The following is a 20312-nucleotide window of genomic DNA, read 5'->3' as shown; positions in this document are numbered from 1 at the left end:
GGGACGGCCGGGGCTGCCCGTCTGCCTTCCCCCGAGAAAAGGGCTGGTGCTTGGTCTGCCTACAGAGCGGGTGTACTTTGCGTTGTAACTCACAAGTCGTAACTTTCTGCAAGTTAAAATATACATATACTGACTAAATTATTGCATGTGATGTGATACGTACTGTCTAGTAGGTAATATACATATCTATAATATGTAATGCCTCGTATACATCCCGTAATATGCAATATAGAATATATAATATGTATTTGCTTACGTATATTGGCTTAAATTTGGTAGTTAGTACTACCGTCTAGATTGCCTTTTGAGTAGCTCTAGGCTATAAGTTAATAAATATATCCCTCTGTGTGTATATATATATCTGTATTAGTGTTGACGCACGGTAGTGTTCTCTAGATTGCACTTGGAATAATAAAGCTTATGTGGATATAACTTTATATATATTATAGTTACAGGTATATATTAAAAATTATGTATAACATGCATGTATTCATCAAAACTTGCAGCAAGGTGGAAAGCATTTAGCTACGTTTGTGATAAATGTATGCACGTACATGTGTGTCCATGCATGTGCATTAACATATATATACACTTTTTTCCCCCCCTGCCTTATCATGCTTCCCAGTTGCTGACTCGCCCAGCAGGTAAGCTCAGGACAGACAGCCCAAAGCCCTTTTGACACTGGCTGGGAGAGGGTGTGCAAGGCACGGGGGCCAGTACTGGGGCACTTATGCTGCAGCCCCAGTGCAGGGCTTGCCCACCAGGCATCTGTGGTGCAGCCGAGCTTTGCATCTCTGGTGGGGTTTTTTGCAGAAAGAACATCCTCCCCTGTACTGTTTCTTTTCAGGAGGGAAGCCTTGCGTGTTCTTCGTTAGCATCAGGAGTTTAAAGCTCTTCTGTTTTGTGTGTGGGACTGTATATGCATCCTAATGTAACCGTGGAAAAGCGCTGCGTAATTTAAAGTTGTATTTCCATTCAGGTTGTCACTGGGGTTTTTTGGTTTTACTTAGTGAAACAACGTGTTCTTGAGAGACAGTCTCATGAGCTGTATTTGGGAGAAAAAGGAAAATTGAAGTTGGTTGTCACAGAGCCTGACACAGCACTAGCTGCTGAAGAGGAGGCATTTGAAGAAAAATTAAGTCCCACAAAGGTGAATAAAAATTGTAATCCTCGCCAGAGCTTTTCAGTAGTGGTGTGAGTGTCAAATCAGTCACTGGTATTTTGCTTTTGTTTTCTTTTAGGCTCTGGATGCCATGAGCAGCCTCCAAATAAAAGGTAAAATGTTACTATCACTCTGTGTGATGATTCTTCATAAAACAAAAATGTTGGTGCTTTTCTCCACACACACCTCGAATTCTGTAGGGAGCTGTGCTGGAAGTTTCTGAGTTTGGCAGCCTGGCTCAGGTGTTACAGAGAAAGATGTCTGGCCAGGGACACTTGTAGACTTGATCACCAAGGGTAGAGTTTGCCTTGCCAGACTTGGATCACAAGCCTGGTTTTAGCTTCTAAAAGAGCCTTTTTAATTGGAGGGACATCTCCAGAGGTGGATTTGGTTCCCTTATCCTGCGTAACTGCTCTAAGATCTGCATAGAAACACCTAAATTGAAGGTCTGAAGCCCAGGCCTGGTGCCATTTTGCTCCCTGCAGTTCAAAGAGTCTAACTGCAGGAGTCTAAGGGCAAGAGACACATCTCCCCTGTACCTCAGTGGCTCCGGTTAGGTCCACTTTCAGCAATACCATGCTAAGCCTTATGGTTCAGAAAGCAATCTAGGAAGCAGTCCTGCACACCCAAATATACCCACATCTGTAAAGAGTAAATATTCAGACCCAAGACAGACCTGTTAGTCAGAAAGTTCTTCATTAATTACTGCCCTATCTTTTCCTTTCTCTTCGCAGTTTTGTTTGGTGCTGTTTTGGGTGGTTTTCTTCCTTTCAAAATTAGGTATTTAAAATTGACACCTGCTGTTTTTTAATTATACTAGAGAGGACCCTGAAAAATCTACAGATACTGCTCTTAGTTGCTTTGTTGGGTCAGCCTAGTTTTTAGGATTGGGGTTTTTATACTTTCTTCGTTGAACATGGTGGAGTGGATGATTCCTGTTGGCAATCTTAGAAGTTAATAACTAACATTTGTAGGGCTGTTGCTTCTGCAGTTCTTTTGTTTTCCTCTTGTTTGGCTTATGCTGGTAGGCCTTCAAAGGCAGCTGTGTTTTGTAAATGTTATGGGTTTGGTATCAGTTGTTGTGTTTACCTTAGGAAGGCTTGTACACCCGGTGAGCAAGCAGAGCCAGCCTGTTTGTGCTGCCACCTGCTCAATTCTTCCCTGGGGCTGCCCCCCACAGCCAGCCTGTTGGGCAATACCCCAGAATTTAGAGATTTTGGGGTGTTCTGAGCAAAAGCAAGGAGAGACCTTGTTCTCCCACATCCCCGGTCAGGCGTGCAACTGCTCCACTGAGCTCCTCTCCCCTCAGTTGTACATGTTCTCTGCCACAGCCAGAGATGGTGGCCCTAGAGGTTTACATTGAGGGCTGTGAGTGCCAGGGTTTCATGTGATGCTCATCTGCCCAACATGCTTCAGGCATGTGCTGGTTACCAAACTGAGAGAGGTTTGTGTTCCTACATGTGCTCACTGGGGTGAGGAGCTGCCTTTGTTTGTGAGTCTTGAGCCATCTTGAGCACCCTGGGGTGCCCTTTGGTCCCTCACCACCTTGACTGCTGTTTGCCGTGGCCTGTTGGACAGTTGTGTCACCACATACCTGGCTGACACTTTTAGTTTACTCAGGCATGCAGAGGAGGATGTTCCCATTTGGAGGTTCCTTCCTGCTTCTACCCTCATCTGCCTGCAAAGGTGGAGAAGTGCCTTTCTCTGGCAGCCTCTGGACTTCTGGGGTGCTCGGTGGGCACCTCTGTTGTACTGTCTATCTGCAAATTTTTGTTGCATCACTGCCAGACTTCTGTGCATTTGGGTCCTTCTGGGCTGTAATGCTGCACTGATGGCAGGGCACGGTGATTATCAGGAGGCTTTGCATTGAATTGTGCAGAGCTACTTCTGGCCTGTGGTGCCTGTGAATGTCCCAAGCTACGTTCAGGCTTGTTATGCCTTTACCTGGGCTAAGAAACAGATGCAGAGGCTGCAGGGCCTCTTGCAACCCTTACCAATGCCTGAGCAGCCACGGCCAATTATCTCAATGGGTTTTATGTTATTTTACTTGTCTTCGACCTGGAGACATACCAGTGACCTTGTACTTGTTTAACTAACAGTTATTTTCATGCCACTGAAGAAGCTGCCTGCAGAATATTGCATCTGGGCTGTTTTGGATCCCAAAATGTCCCAGAGTATCCTGCAGTATTTGCTTAGTTAGATGATCTCTAACTAATCAAATACCAGGAGAGAAAGGGAAAGCAAAATCTGCTTATTCCACGAAATGTGTACCAATGTGTCATGTGGCTTATTTCTCTTCCTGTTGAAGGTGATGCAGAAGCCTTGCAGGAAGCAGAAAGCTTTGTTGCAAACAGTGAACTCCAGGAGGAAGCAGCCTCTGCAATGAACATCACAGAAATGCCCGGAGAGACCTCGCCTTCAGTGGTGTTTGAAAACATACAAGAATGCAGTCCAAAATGCTTACGTCTGCTGTTGGAGAACATCAGTGGCCTGGCAGCAGATGATGACTTCACTGTGGAAGTGGTACCTGAAATAAATACTGCTGTAGCTACTTTTAGAAAAAGCATCGGTAAGACAGGATGAGCACCATCATTCATTTCCATGTGTATGTGTGAGTAATAGCTTTCAGAGTGTCCTGGTTTAAGCCCAGGCAGTAACTCAGCATCATGCAGCTGCTCATTCGCACCCCTTCATTCCCCCCACAACCCGGGGTGGGATGAGGAGGAGAATCAAAAGAATGTAAACCCCATGGGTTGAAATAAGAACAGTCCAGTAACTGAAGTACAATATAATACTACTACTACTGATAGTAATAATAATCATAAGGGAAATAACAAAGGGAGAGAATATAAAATTAAAAAGGGGAAATAAGAGAAACCACCCCCCCCCAACAGTGATGCACAGTATCATTGCTCACCACCCAGCCCAACCCAAGCAGCAATCAGCTCCTTCTGGGTAATTCTCCCTGGTTTATATATTGAATGTGATGTGCTGTGGTATGGAATACCCCTTTGGCTAGTTTGGGTCAGGTGTCCTGTCTCTGCTCCCTCATGGCTTCTCCTGCTCTTCCTCACTGGCAGAGCATGAGACTGAGAAGTCCTTGATCAGGGTAAGTGCTACTGAGCAACAACTAAAACATCGGTGTGTTATCAGCATTGTTTTGTGGCTAAAGCCAAAACACAGCACCGCACCAGCTACTGGGAAGAAAATTAACTCTATCCCAGCCTAAACTAGGACACACAGCTTGATTCCTCTCCTGTTAGAGTGTCAGACAGTTTTAAAAAAGTACCTGGACTGTAGTTTCTCAAGAAAGATGTAAGTCTTTACATACATCTCCGTGAAAATGCCTGTGATCCAAATGTTACACTGAAAAAATGGTGGTATCTTCATGAATTGAAATTGGATGAGAATGTTTCATTGTGTCTCTCTTGTTTTGGGTTAGATGGAGCAGAATTAGAAGCACACTGAGGGTGGAGATGATTTCTGGAATTACTGAAGTGTATAAAGTCTCCATCTGAGAAGACAGTGAAACAGTGAGAAGTGCTTAGTTGATACAAGAGATGAATAAGAGGGGAACAGAGACATAGCGGTAATGAATAGCTGAGAGTTACTACAGCAGAATTACTTGGCACGAAAGACAGTTTTGCTGCAAGCACGGGGAAAAGCAGATTCAGCTCATTTCTCTACCAGAAGTGATAGCCAGGGCTGCTGATGGCTGGGGAAAGCACGGTCTGTTTGTACTGTTCTTCTGTTTACAGATACTGAAGAATTTGTCAAAAAATGTTCACAAAACAAGAGAGTTAAAAAATTCAAAATGACCACCAGGCTTCTCGAGCTGACCCGGAGCATCAAGGCTGAAAACATACCAGCCAGCGTTTCCACAGACTACATCACAGTTTACTTTGAGAGTGCGCGGAATGGTGGGGGGCCCGTGTCAGACGTCCAGCTCTTCCCTGAGGAGAACTTGGCCATCATTACTTTCTGTGATCACAAAGGTAACACTCTCCTCAGCCTGACCAAATTGCTCTCAGGCAGAGGACCTGAAAGAAAATGACTGCAAATTTGGGCATTAGGAGAAACTTGTCTCGCTGTCGCTAAAGCCAGCGTACACAGTCCTGTTCCTGGGAAGTGCTCTGGGTTTAGAAATACTGCTGCATGTCTAGGCTTCCAGAATCTCTCTGGTTTTTATGTTACCCAAGTCATATTAATAGTGGTTTTGTGCATGGGTTGTTCCCACTATTGTGTCTTCCCCATTTCAGAGGCTTTTATCTGCAATACAACATTAATTGTACTTACAGGTAGAGGGAGCGTGATCTGTCAATGACTGCAGTTTTCACAGTTAGCTTTCAGAAACTAATTAAGGTCAAATACCTTCATTATCAGGGAAGAACAGAGCTAAAGAACAATCTTGTTACCATTCCTTGTGTTGAATTACCATCCTGTTTTTATGCCAGTGTAACCTTGGTAAATATCTCTTTGTTAGGTAAGAATCTCTGTGTTAGGAGACTCCTGGCTTAGTAAATTCCTTTAATTAAAGATATCTGCCAGGTGTTTGTTTTTCTTTTGAATTTTCTTAAGAATATTTTGTACATTAGTAGGTAACTTGGATCATTGTAATGCAGTTTTAAATCCCCACCAGCATCATAATTAATTTCCTTTGTCCATTCCCACCAAATGTCAAAAAAAAAAAAAAAAAAGAAAAAAGAAAAAAGAAAGCAAAAATGCACTGAAGAATTTTACTTTAAGTTGAGAGTAAGAAGCGTTTCATAATAGTATGTTGATATGGCCCTGCTGAGGGGTGGGGTTTCCTTAGGAAATGAGAGCAAGGTGTAGCTGTACCGGTAAATACAGGCACAAGCATATTTACCGAACTAGTTGGAGCCAAGCCTCTTATCTTGTCCCCTACAGAATAGTTTGGAAACCAGAAAGACATAAGAGTAGCTCTTTCAAATTAAAAGAAGTGAAACAATTATTTAGTGTAATTCTATTCAGAATAATTTTCTTGATTTGAAGTTAATGATATATGTTTGTATGTATGTGCACTAACTTTTAGATGTAAACACTGTCTTGGGAAAGCAGCATTTACTGGATCAGACACCAATTTCTGTGCATCCATATTACCACTCCTTGGGAACAGCTCTCTATGGAGAAGAAAGACCAACTATCAAGATGCCAGACCCTATCGAGGTGCCACTAGATCCATATGTCTGGCAGTTTTTACAAAGACAGGCCAAACTGATGCAAGACATAAACCAGGAAATGGCAATTTGCCATTGTGAGCTTAAATGGCCCCAGACAGACTGTGCACACCCGGAAATCATGTTGTGCCCATCATCATCCCTCTCAGAACAGAAAAAGCCAGTGATTAACTTGATCAAGACATGGAAGCAAGATGCTTCTACCGAGTTCTCACGTATCATGGCACGTTACATAGCCATAAAATGTAAAGTAAATTCAGTGGGTTGGAAAGACCTGAAAACCAGATTGGTGAAAAATGTTGCTTTGATCATAACTGAGATTTCTGAGGAGATGGTGGTGATTGCAGGCAACAGAGCAGCAGTGGACAGTGCAGAGAAAGAAGTGAGGGAATGCATGGAAAAAGCCATGAAGCACAGTGAAAGGGAAAAACAAAGCATAGAAATTTCTGTGTCGGTGATCCCAGGGAAGTATGCCATTCTGCACAACGCTGGGCTAGAAGAAAATATTCACAAAGAATATCCATGCTTAAAGATCTTTTATGATGACACAAAAAAAACTGTTCAGTTGTGTGGATTACCTGCAGAAGTATATAAAATCAAAGCTGACTTACTGGAAAAGGTATTGAATATGCCATGTACATCAGTTACCATTGATCCCCATGTTCTCTACTATCTACAGCATGTAGATAATAAAACAACATCAGAGGCATTATTCACTAGTAAAGAAATTAATACTTTTTATGAGCTTGAGGATAATACAGTAATGCTATTTGGACATGCTGCCAAAGATCTTTTAGAAGCAGAAAAGCAAATAAAGACAGGCTTAGAATATAAGTGCATCAATGTGGAGGACTGTGAGGTCATTAAAAAGGAGCAGTGGAAGAGTCTTCTTGCCTCCTTGCGTAAGAAGTACAGTTCTTCCCAGGAAACTGTAGTCATCAATGAACCTGGAAAAGAGAATAAAGTGATTATTGCTGGATTTTCTAAGGCTGTAACAGAAGTTTATCAGAAACTTACTGATTTTATAGACAGAAACACACATATGGAAAAAGTAATCCCAGCTAAGTCAGTGGTGGTAGTGCAATTTGTAGAGCAGGAAAAATCCAACGTTTATCTTAAATTGAAGAAGAAAGGCGTGACAATACATTTTCACACCGAGACACCGTGTATTTCTGTGAGTGGACCAAAAGCAGAAGCACAGACTGCAGTCACCACGTTTGAAAAAATTCTCTCATCCCTTTACTCAAAAAATGTGCAAATTGATAAACCAGGAGCCAAAGAGCTCTTCATTGAAAGGAAAGATTCATGTGTTTTTGAGGCAAAGCAGAAATTTGGCTGTTTGATTAGGCTGGAAGAAGAAGAACAGCAACAACAACAAAAGATGGGTGAAAAAGTTGGTGATAAAGTGGAAAGCAAGCTCTACTTTAAGAAAATGCTCCCAGATGGAGTTGTAGTAGCAGTTTATAAAGATGACTTGTGCACTCATCCTGTTGATGTTGTGGTAAATGCATCTAATGAAGATCTAAAACACAACGGTGGCCTTGCTTGGGCACTGCTAAAAGCGGCTGGTCCAGAGCTACAGCAGGAGTGTGATGAGCTGGTGAAGAAGAACGGGAGCTTGCAGCCTGGGGGTGTGGTTATTACGGGTGCAGGGAAACTCCCCTGCAAGAATGTAGTTCATGCTGTTGGGCCCAGGTGGAGGAAGGATGAAGCAGAGCGGTGTGTGTGCTTGTTAAGACAGACAGTGAAGAAAAGTCTACAACTGGCTGAAACATTTAATCATCGTTCTATAGCTCTGCCTGCTGTAAGTGGAGGGATTTTTGGCTTCCCGCTGGAACTGTGTACGTATTCGATTGTAGCCTCCATCAAGGAGACCTTGGAAGAATCCAAGGGGGACAGCAGCTTGAAGGAGGTTCATCTTGTGAGTGATGCAGAAGGAACAGTTCAGGCTCTGAGTGAGGCAGTAAAAAAAGTGTTTGCAGCTGAATTATCCTCCCTGATACTGCAGACTTCGAGCTCAGGAAACCCTAAGCTGAGAGAAAGCCAAAAGGAGGAGAGAAAAGAGGATCCTCAGGTGGCTAGAGATGATCTGCAGACACTTACAACAGATGAAGGTCTTTACATCCAAGTAGAGGAGAAAAACATTCAGGAAGCCACGGTAGGTCTTTAATTTTCTGCTTCTGCTCTAACTTGATGAGAAGGAGCAGGAAGACATAATCCCTCTGTACTCGGCACTGGTGAGGCTGCATCTCAAATACTGTATTCACTTCTGGGCCCCTCACTACAAAAGAGAGATTGAGTTGCTGGAGCAGATTTAGAGAAGAGAAACAAATCTGGTGAAGGGTCTGGAGCACAAGTCTCATGAGGAACAGCTGAGGGAACTGGGGTTGCTTAGTCTGGAGAAGGCTCAGGGGAGATGTTACTGCTCTCTACAACTATCAGAAAGAAGGTTGCAGTGAGGTGGGGTCAGACTCTTCTTCCAAGTAACAAGTGATAAAACAAGAGTTAACGGCCTCAAGCTGCTCCAGGACAGGTTTAGATTGGATATTAGGAACAATTTCTTCACTGAAAGGGTGATCAGGCATTGGAACAGGCTGCCCAGGGAGGTGGTGGAATCACCATCACTGGAAGTGTTCAAATAACATGTAGATGAGGCCCTCAGTGACATGGTTTAGTGGTGGACTTGGCAGTCCCGGGGTAAAGGTTGGACCTCATGGTCTTAAATGTCTTTTCCAACCTAGATGATTCTATCGTTCTACGGAGATCTTTAAATTTCAATAGAAAAGGAAGGACAGTGGGTTATATTGTTTTACAAGACAATTGCTACATAAGGAAACAGCAGCTATATGCTAGCTGAACAAAAATGCAAGCTTGCAAAATTGATGGATTTCAGGTTGGGATCTGTCACTCTGCAGCTGTTGTTAGTTGGCAATTGTGAATTTAGGGATGTTTTGTTCTCACCTAGGTTTTATTTTTGCTCCAGGTCAACATGTAAAACAGGGTTGGGTTTTTTAGTTTTGGTTGGGGTTTTTTTTTCCCTTTTCTCTACAGGGGAAACATTAAAATACTTTCTAAAAGTGTTTGTATGATCTGTACCTACCTAGGTTGGCTATTACAGGAAATCAGCACCTGTGTGGGCTGCTGCTGTAAGCCATGCTAACAGTGGGGATGGAGCTTATTTATTTTTTTTTTCCAGTTCCCTTCTCTTTGGATGGGTTAAAGACACAGTTTATGAAGAAGTTACTGAGCACTAGAAAAGTGATCCCATAGAAGAGGGCATGCTTAGATTGTTGTGCCAAACTCTAGACCTGATTTTACTACTCCCCCATTCCCATTTTCTTTTTTCATTCTTTTTGCTAATAGAGACTGTAACTACTACATATCTAGACCATCAAGATGCAACTTACACCTCTGATGTAGTTTCTGTCTTGTGTTTTTTCCCTTCAGTGATGCGAAGTGCATCTTGATAAATCTCTCAACAGCCCCTAACTTTTATACTTCGAGAGTTTAAAATCTCCCTAAATTATTATTATTACTGTCCCATGTGTCAATATTCGTTGCTTCAGTTGTCATTTTGGTGCCTGCAAAAGCCTATTCCAATAAAAAAGCAATACTAGATGTAAAAAAAGCCTCAGTATGACACACATTAAAATATTAATTATTAAAATAATTGGTAATTAAAACATCTTCAGTGGAAAAACACAAAGCAAATACCAGATTTGGGGCTTTGCCAGTTTTACTTCATGAGAGCACAACAACCTCTCTTCACCTCGTTTTGGTGCATGAGGTGCTGGTTTTCTGATGAGGTGTAGGTAATCCCACTTCCAGTGAAAAGGCAGAAGGGGACATTAAACTTTCTATGTTATACATACCTTATACTATATGTGTGTTTTGCATCATGTGATGATGCTAGAGAAGAAGGAGTGATACTGCTGCAGTTCTTCACAAGGAAATGCAGGAAAGGATGGGCCTGGGGAGAGGGAATGAGGCAGGCTGCAGAGGTTGGGTTTATTTCACCTGCCCAGACATTTAGCATCTGCTCAGGATGAGACAGTCACAGCCTTACCTCCACTGAGGGCTTGACAGCCCTGCCTGCTCAGCTGGCTCACGTGTAGATACCTGAGGTGTCGGTACTCCCAGTGGGTCTGATGCTGTCTAACGCAGGTTTACTACAAGTCCAGGAAAGCTCAGCATGCAAAGCTGTGCTGAAATTTCTTCAATTGTTTTTTCATTGCCATCTTGTTTTTCATGCTGTCCATGGCGTTGATAGTGCTGTTAGTCTTGATGCATAATTTTACTGGAAGTCTGACTACAGATATTTTTGATGTAATTTTGTTGCAGACGGATGTTATTGTTAACAGTGTTGGCACAGATCTGGAGTTTGGCGTGGGGCCTCTTTGCAAAGCTTTGCTGGAAAAGGCTGGACCAGGGCTCCAAGTAGAGTTTGACAATGAAAAACAAAGACAGGTTGCTGACAAAGGAAGTGTGCTTTGCACCAGTGGATGTGCTCTGGCCTGCAAGTCTGTGCTTCATGCCATACTTCCCATGTGGAATCAAGGAAGAGGACAGACCCTAGAGGTACATTTTAATTATCATAAAAAATTAAATAATTCTGTAGACAGATTTATTTGGGATCCTCTCCTGAAGTTTCAGGATTTAAAATAGTTTAGATGGCTCAACTCCATTTATTTCTGTTGGAGTGACCTTAAAGATGCCTTGATGCACTGAGAGCTTTTTCTCATACCAGCATATTCTCTATGGAAGTAAAGATAAATGATGCCTTTTTTAAAAGAAAAAAAAGAAGAAAAAAAAAAACCCCTCTGCCATGTTTTACAGATACTAGAAGATATAATCACTACCTGCTTGAAGAAAACTGAAGAACTTGGACTGAAATCAATCACTTTCCCAGCTCTTGGAACTGGAGGATTCAGATTTCCTAAAAACATTGTTTCTAAATTAATGTTTGATGTGGTATTCAAGTTCAGTAGTAGTCACACTCAGAGGACTCTCCAGGAAGTTCATTTTGTCTTGAATCCGAAAGATACGGGTAACATTCAGGTAGTTCTCAGGAGAAAGCCATCTATGTTACATACTGCTCTAGTTATGCCTTACAATATTTTAGTTATATTGCTTTCTAAGGGGAATAATTTAGCAGTTGGTCAGTAACAATGGGTTGTCTCTCCAGTGTCTCTGGAATATAAACTCTCAGCAAGCATAAGCTGCAGAGAAAATTGGCCTTGCTGCTGGCACTGTAAATACCTATAGATGCTCACTCGTCTTTTCACAGAGGAGTTCTGGCAATGCAAAGGCAGTATCTATTATCACAGTGTTCACACTGAGTCTTTCACTGTTATTAATGATACCTAAACATGACTGTAAAGCATGTCAGATGGCTCAGCAAGAGCTAGATGACTCTTAATGTTAATGACAGTATTTCAGAGTTATATGCTGATTATTTCTATGTTTGGTACCTTTTCTTTCTTTTTTTTTCCCTCAGGCTTTTAACATTGAACTACAACGTAGAGTAGCTGAAAGTTGTAATGCTGCAGCGCCATGGTCAAGTAAGTTGTGTAGTGGCTAGTAAGTAGGAGGTGGAACATGGGAGAATGTAAATACTATAAAGAGGCTTTATACACGTCAGGAAACAGATGAAATGTCATTAAGGAATAGAGCATTTTTTTCCCTCCTAGTGGACTGGCATTCTTAAACTCCATTTGTAAAAATCTTAAAGGAATTTCTTTTGTTGAGGGCATGCTCATGTCTTAGTGAGGCCTGTCTTATAAGGCAGAGCCTTATATTCCTATATTTCTTCTCAGTTGCTTTGAGTATCAGTGAGATGAAGTTAAGAGTGTGCAGGTAAAATATTAACTAGATAAGTTTAGACTAGAAGTAAAGAACAATTTTATGTCTGTAAGGGTAAAGATGAAATAACTTACAAAACTGGTGTGATGGGATCCCCGTTACTGGACATACTTAAGCTGCATACTCCATTTCTTGTAAGAGCTAATTCGGGGAAACTTGGTTACAGAGCTAGTCAGATCAGATAACCCCAAGATTCCCTTTCTGAATTTATTCTGCATGAATATACAAGAATAGAAATAGTTTCACTTTCATTTCAGTATTTAAACGAGAACACTGTGCCTTCCTGCTTTCAGAAATGGAGTAAGGAGAAAGACAGAGACTCTCTATGTCCATCAAAGTGATCTAGAGCACATTCCTTAAAATTAAAAGTTGATGTTTCTATCAGTGGAAGAGAATAATACCCCAAACTAGAGGATAAGTCTGTTAAGGTATTTTTCTTTCCTTTGTAGGTATTATTGGGCCTGTTTCAACTGACGCACTGGGAGTTCATGAAATGCAGATTGGTTCCATTACACTCCAAGTAATTAGTGGAGATATTACCAAGGAGGATACAGAGGTTATTGTAAACATATCAAATCCAACATTTAATGCCACATCAGGTATTGTATTGAATATGTAGTTCTTTAGTGATAAATTTGGGCTACTTTTTTAGAAGTGAGTAGAGAAAAAATTGTCCATATGTGAAACTTCTATGAAGTATTTTTCTGATGAAAGAGACCTGCAATTAGTTAGGAAATAGATATTAAACAGTTTTGTATGTAACTTGAATATTCCATTTAGTTTCCAGACCACTCAGACTGAAGTTATTTGACCAGATTTTTCTTGTTTAAGAAAAAAAATGCTTAAATAAAAGGAAATTTTTACATCAAATATAATCCTGACAAACTGTTCCTGTCACTGTAAGCCAAAGTCCTGGTTAAGTGACCTGTAAGAAGCAGAGATTCTTTGGTGACACTGTGAATATTAAGTGTGGAAGACATCAAATGGTATAATTTAAAGCAACTGGTGAGTTCAGTGAGGGGCTTACTACTGGCTGGTGAAACAATGAAATAGGAGTTGTTCTTAATGATTTCTAACCAACAATAAAGTCAGTGTTCTCTTTGCAGCTGTGCTGTATGTCAAGGAGGGGAATTAGGGGAATGGACAAGGTTTTGCACTTTGTGGGATCTTACCATGTGAGAATTTAGGGTATTTGTAGAGTACAAAAGTTGGGTAGAATTTTGAGTAGAAATAGCTATGTTGACTTAATGAGCATGTTTGCTTTTCTTGTATAATTTAAGGGGTCTTCAAAGCAATAATGGATGCTGCTGGTTCCCAGGTAGAAGCAGAATGTGCTCAGTATGGTATGTAAATATTTTTCACTTTTAGGAATCTTTAAAAGTCTGTTGTCAGCTACAGGAAAGCTCAAGTTTTGAAACTGAACAAAGTGGTGGAAGGCTGTCTCTTGGTGTAAGCAAGTGCAGGACTGGCCTTTAAAAGCTAATAGCAAATCTGAGCTGTATGTATTCACAAATACATAATTATTTTCTATTGAAATAGTGTAACTTTGCTTATCACCCTGATCATGAGTTTTTCTGTGGTCTGCATTCTGCCAGACCAGCAGAGCAGTAACATCCCAACTCACTGTGGCTGGTTTCTGTGAGTGCAGAAAGGAACACGTTCTGGTTGCCTAAAGAAAATGTTCCTGCTCTGAATCCAGGACTTAACTTTCAAGATGGAGTGTCCTGGATATTTTTGCAGCCTTTGGCTCTGCAGGCTCTCCCCGTTTATCAGCCTGACCTCAGCACATGCAGAGCATCACACAGTCAGTTTTTACCTTTGTGACCAGTGAAGTGGTATGGTTCATCAGTCCATTCATCCTCACAGCGTGACTCCCTTTTGAGGTGTTTGCAATCAAACATGAGTGCTCTGAAAAAACACAAGCATCTTTTGAAAGACTCAATACCACACTTCTTAGATATCTTAATGGTGGTATTTTAACTGTTCAGCTATTCTGCAGAATAAGGGTTTGAGCTTTTAAGGAATAAGTGGCCTAAAAGAAAGGATTTCTCACATAAATGCATTGTGCACATTCTACTGGCATGCTTTTAAATAAAATTGAGCTTTATTTAAATTAAACATAAATTCTTAAGTTGCACTTAACAGGAAAATACCTTGTAGCAGAGATTTTGGGAAATTAGAAAACACACAGCTACTTGCATTACTTTCTCAAAGAAGTTCTGCAATCAAAATATTAACAGAGATAACTTGAATCAACTAAAATCAGAATAATAAAGCTTGCAGTGGATTTCTTTCTACTTTTTCCCCTTCTAGCATCAATGTAACCAGCTGTCCTATCAGAAGAGATAGCTACTTCAAAAACATTATGTCTCCTTCTCTATCTTCTCTTTTCCAGCTGGACAGTTTCAAAGTGGCTTTATTACTACACAAGGTGGAAAACTGCTGTGCAGTAAAATCATCCATTTGATTCACAACATGAACGTGAACAGCCAGGTCTCTCAAGTGCTTAATGAGTGCGAGCTAAGGATGTACAAATCTGTTGCCTTCCCAGCAATTGGAACAGGTTTGTATTGTCTTAGGAAAGCAATGAAGGCTGTGATGGAAGTAGTTCAGAAACTGGGGCAAAATTAATACCTCTGGTATGGATAACAGTAGACTTGTACAAGAAACTCTGTAAGCTGTGATTTGTGAAAGTTCACTGTAGTCAGTTCACACACCACCTGCACACTTCAAAAATGATACTTCTTTTTAAAAAATGTATAAATATTACAGTCAACATCGGTGGAACAAAAACCCCTACAGAATAGGTATTGCTCTGTAAAAGACATTCTGCCCCAAAACAGACTGTGTATCTCAGCTGGCCACCCTGCAATTTCCTTCAAACTTCCCATAGACCTTGCTTTGGGCTTTCAGCCACATGTAAGGGCTGGCGTTGGGGTTTGTAGGTGGAGAAAGATGGAGTTGTCCTGAGACCAAAACTGGCTGACTGTGGAAATTGTGGGCTGGGTGCAGAATACCTGTGGGTTTCACCTTTATAGGTCTTGTTTCAGCCTACCTGCTCCAGTGGAGAGCTAGAGGCAGGCTAGCTTATTTGGCTGAAGCTTCAGTTTAGCCTGGGGATTGGGACTTGGAGAAAGCAGGGTATCCTTCTCAGACCAAGGCTTCCAGTGACTTCAGAAAAAGAAATTGTGAGCTGGTCCTTGCTCAGCGTGCCCGGTTAGGGTAGGAGCTGATGTGTGGGTCAGTCCAGGTTCCCTGGACTGCCAGCCTCACCTGCATGCTGGTGTCACGATGGCTGTCCAAGGGATGCCTTGGCTGAAGTTGGCTGGGCTCCCACCAGCATTTCAGGATAAGCTGTAGGTTGCACTTCAGGCTTGTTGTAGGGGACTGAAAGAAATTGTTTTGAGCTTGGTGTTCCTGTTTGCATGTTGAAATACATTGCAGGCTGATGCTAAAATCCTCTGATAGTTTTGATTTGGTTTTACTTTGGTACCCAGTTTAAAGATGGGGATAGAGTTAGTGGTGTGTGGATTTAAAAATATCAGGGGGATGCTAAGGCTGAAGTTCTCGTTGGAGTCTCAAAGTTAGTGGGGGTGAATCCCAGAAGGGTTCCTGGCTCTGTGCTGGGTGTCAGCTCCCTGAGCTCCAGGCTTAGGTGTAAAGCTGAGGTTAAGCCTGAGGCTTTGGCCAGAAAGCAGAATGGGGTGTGGGGAGTGAGGGACACCAGTTTGTATGAGCAGAGAACATGGTCTCTGTTTTCTGAATGCTGCCTTGATTTAAGTACTGTTCTCTGATACATGCTTTTTATTTTTGTTTAGGTCAAGCAGGACAGAGTCCAGCAAAGGTAGCTGATAGCATGTTGGATGCTATAGTGGAATTTGCAACCAAAAGATCAGTACAGCATTTGCAAAAAATTAAAATAGTCATCTTCCAAACCAATATGCTCAGAGACTTTTACAGAAGCATGAAGGAAAGAGAGTATTCAAATTCATCCACAACAGGTTCATGTATGTCTCTGCTTAAATGTAAGTAGGTGGGTGTTCTGTGTGCACGGGCACATAGAACTAAAGATCTTTTATTTAAAAGTAGTAATTAATATGTGTTTCTTCACAGCATTTTTCTGGGGTAAAAACCAACAAACCAGGAAGAAAAAGATTGTGGATTTGGAGAAGAAGGTCAATTTAGCCACGTTCCAAATCTGTGGAGAAAGCCAAAAAAATGTGGATAAAACTGAGTCTTGGATAAAGGATTTTATTTTAAAAGATCATTTTGAAAACATTATTTCAGATGAGCTAATTGAACATTTTGATAAGAGGCAAATTGACACTTTGAAGGATCTCCAGAGTAGAAAGCATGTTACCATTCAGTTTGAAAATAAACTTTCCCCTCCTTGCATTAAAATTTCTGGTATTACCAAGGACGTCTGTTGGGTTTCTATGGAAGTTCAAAAAATAATCCAAAACCTTAAGGATACTGAAGAAGAACGATCCAAGGCAGAACTTGTTTATAACCTGGTAGAATGGAGGTATCCAAGAAGCAGTGATAGCTTTGTTGCTTTTGATAAAATTACAAATATGCAGCTGGAGGATGCCAAAATAGCTAAAAAAACACATCTTATGGTCAAAATTAATGGGAAGAACTACAAGGTTGATATGAATACTCTACAGGCTAAGGATAACCAAGGAAAAACCATAAACATTCAGCGTGTATCAAAGAATGACGGTAAATTATAGCTTTGTAAATATCCTTTAATAATGATTATTGAACGATAACTCTCATAATGCAAACTCAGGTGTTACAAAGAAATAATCTAGTCATAGCTTTTTTTTTCTTTAAATTTTTTTCTTTCCCCCATGCATGCCATAGCCAGCAGTTGTACTTTCATAATTAGTGGCAGATACGACTGCAGTCAGAACATCTATTTTAAATATTATCTGTGCATATAGCATGCTGAGCGTAGATTTTATGCTTAAGTCTCGCAAAGGAAGTGGTGTATGGCAAATACATGAAATTCCTCTGTTTTCAAACTTGTTTTAGTTAGATATTGGTAGGGGGTTAATTAGACTACAGAAAATGTAAAGTCTTAGCAGTGCATTACAGAGCCAGGGATGTATTGAAGACAGAGAGTATTCTTGGAATAAAGTATTGTGTAAGGTATTGCCTTCTCAGCCCTCTACATGCGACTGGTTTGTAAGACATGCCTACAAAACTGAGCTAACTGAGCTAGATATCTGTAATGATAATACAATCTCTGTTTTGCAGATAAGCAGCCAATAATGCTCCCTGCTCACTGGGAAGACATGCACATGGAACGGGTCAAAGTGGTGAATCTCGAGCCATTGTGTGAGGAGTATCTGGAAGTTCAGTCCAGATTTAAGAAGGGCTGTGACGGCTGTGTCATAGAGAAGGTGAAATACTATGGCGGGGGCGGGGAGGAAGAAGTGAATTCTTAGGCTGAAAACATTAATAGGCTTTCTAAATATTTGTTTATAAGGTGTCTAAAACCTAATAGAACTTTTGTATGTCAGCCTCTCCAGCACTGTCCAGGATGGATATAAATCAAATCAAATTTCCTGTGTTGCCCTGCCATTTCTGTCTTCTAATAATGCAAAACCCTTGACCATCAGTCTTCAGGCTGACTCTGTGTTCATCTAATGTGGTACTCGCTAGCTAATGTGCTATTTCCAATTAGGAAATTCTATATTGAAATGGAAGCAGAAGCAAAAGTATATAGAATACAAAGGAAAATACAAAATCTTTATAGACTGGCCACAAATCTTTTTACTAGTTTACTACTTCTTCCCTCTCAGTTCCAGAGCCTTTCAGCTGGACTTGGTTTTATTCAAAGTATCAAGATCTGATTCTGCTTATTGAAAAATCTGCAGCACAGTGCACAGAGGTTTAATTACCAGGGGGAAGATGGAATTATTCAGAATCAGGAGGAGAGATAAATAGGAGAAAATATGATAAAATTTAGAGTAAGAATATGCATTTGAAAAATTTTCTTCCATCATGAGGTTCAATGAGCTTGGTCATTAAGACACAAATAGAACAAAATAGTGCAATAGAAAAAAATCAGGTAATGACATAGAAGTCATTTTCCATTGAAAACGGAAAGCTGTTACAGCAACACCTTTAAGATTGTACTTTGACATAGATAGTTTCCCTCTGAGCTACATTCACATTGTTGGCATAAGGAGCCCACAACATCTATCCTCCCACCAGTTTATTTTTACATAATTCTTATACTCAACCTATAATTCTTATAGGCTGCCAAACTACACAGTAAAGGAAGTAATTTTAACTTCCGAACTGAGATGTAGAAAAGAAACTTTAATTCAATGTAATGCTGTCGCTGCAATCTGTCATTTAGTGAGAAAATCATAGGTAAAGGTGATGAGGATGTACATAAGGCACCTTACATCACTGTCTCTGGCAGTGGTGCAACAGCATATTTCTAAAAATGGTAACGCATCGCTACCGTGATTGCCTGTGTACCTGGTATACTACACAAGACAAACGTATGTCAAAAACTACCAAGCTTGAAAAACAAGCTACTTTGGCTTGTTATTTTTCAGCAGGGTCATGTATTCAGTTCCCCAACCCAAACCACACACTAACAAGGCATATTGAAAATTACTGTCATTCTTGAAGTTTGATTTTGTTTTAATGCTTTCCTCCCACAATAAATACTGGTCTCTACCAGTACAAATATAGTTCTATTTTGTAACTTTGCAGATTGAAAGAATACAAAATCCCTTGCTCTGGCAGACATATCAAATAAAAAAGATGTCTCTCTGTACGAAGAACAAAAATAAAAATAATGAGAAGTTGCTATTTCATGGGACAGCTGCATCCTCATTGAAAACAATCAACTACAATGGATTTAATCGTGGGTATGCTGGAAAGAATGGTGAGTCATTATCCAAACTAGTTAATTTCGTAGACATGTATGACTAGGGAATGTCAATGTTGTAGTGCTGTCAGCACAACATGCAGACAGAATAAGTCTGGAGAACAAAATAATAAACAACTCCAGAACATACTCTGTATAGACAGAGGAGTTAATGTGCTTGGTTAATCCCTTCTTGATTAATGCCACCATCTAGAGGGTATCAGAAAAAATTCACCTACTCTGAAATCGAGACTGAGCAGCTTTTGAGAAATGTGTTGTATGATCTGCTTAGAGAAAGGAACAAGGACTGCAGTTCAACATCCTCAGCTGAGATATCAACCACTAGCTGCTGATATCTCCTCTCCTAGTTAGCAAAGTGGAGGTGCAGATAATTCTCCTGTTGCTTCCAAAGGTAAGCACAGCAGAAGCAATCAGAAGATCCCACTCCCCTGCACATGAAATCCCTTGAAATTTGTGAAGTAATTGTCCCCCTTTAATAGTTGTTAAGGACAATTATTGAGTATTTAGCAGAAAGACTTTCTGCATTAGTTCAAAGACTGTTTTGTCCAGTTTCTCTAATACACTCATGTTTATTATTTGGTAGTATTCGAAGATGAAGGACCAGATCCAAAGAAGTAGAACTCTTCTCCCATAGGAAAAGACAGTCAAAACCTGGGTATTGATACTTAGACAACATCTAACTGGATCTGAATTTGCTTCTGATACAAAGGATTATTACTAGAATTTGCTGTTTAACCAAATCTACAACTTCTGCAGAATTAAAAAAAAAAAAAAAAGAGAGGTTGGGAGCTTTAGAGGTTCTGAAGGGACTAAGAACACTAACTGTATTTGAAAATGTTGTTTTTCCGAACAGCTGCAGCCATTGGAAATGGAACCTACTTTGCTGTTGATGCATGTTATTCTGCCCAGGATACTTATTCCAGACCAGATGCGAATGGCAGAAAATACATGTACTTGGCTCGGGTCCTCACTGGGCAGTACTGTGCTGGGAGCAGAGGACTAATCACTCCACCACCAAAAACCACAGCAGATCCTACTGACCTGTATGACAGCGTGGTTGATAGTGTGAAAGATCCAACAATGTTTGTCATATTTAATGACATCCAGGCATATCCTGAATACCTTATTACTTTCAGATGTTAGAATATTCATAGAATCATAGAATAGTTAGGGT

The 20312-nt window shown here is 40.7% G+C and overlaps 1 protein-coding gene across 1 annotated transcript; it reads left to right on the top strand.

Moving 5' to 3' along the window:
* Positions 1-979: 979 nt before the first annotated feature.
* On the top strand, positions 980-20276 carry LOC104401405 (poly [ADP-ribose] polymerase 14-like; the record flags this gene model as incomplete). Its single annotated transcript, XM_010015185.1, has 16 exons — positions 980-1150; positions 1242-1275; positions 3471-3731; positions 4921-5157; positions 6216-8518; positions 10702-10938; positions 11197-11418; positions 11858-11921; positions 12672-12821; positions 13503-13565; positions 14618-14785; positions 16041-16247; positions 16336-16944; positions 17485-17630; positions 18961-19135; positions 19992-20276. Coding segments are annotated over 16 exons (5332 nt in total), but the record flags the coding sequence as incomplete, so codon positions are not given.
* Positions 20277-20312: the final 36 nt, after the last annotated feature.

Source organism: Nestor notabilis, unplaced genomic scaffold (genome assembly GCF_000696875.1).
Source record: "Nestor notabilis isolate BGI_N333 unplaced genomic scaffold, ASM69687v1 scaffold15665, whole genome shotgun sequence".
Taxonomy (NCBI): Eukaryota; Metazoa; Chordata; class Aves; order Psittaciformes; family Psittacidae; genus Nestor; species Nestor notabilis.
The sequence above is the reverse complement of the archived record's forward strand: the minus strand, read 5'-3'. Positions and strand labels throughout refer to the sequence as shown.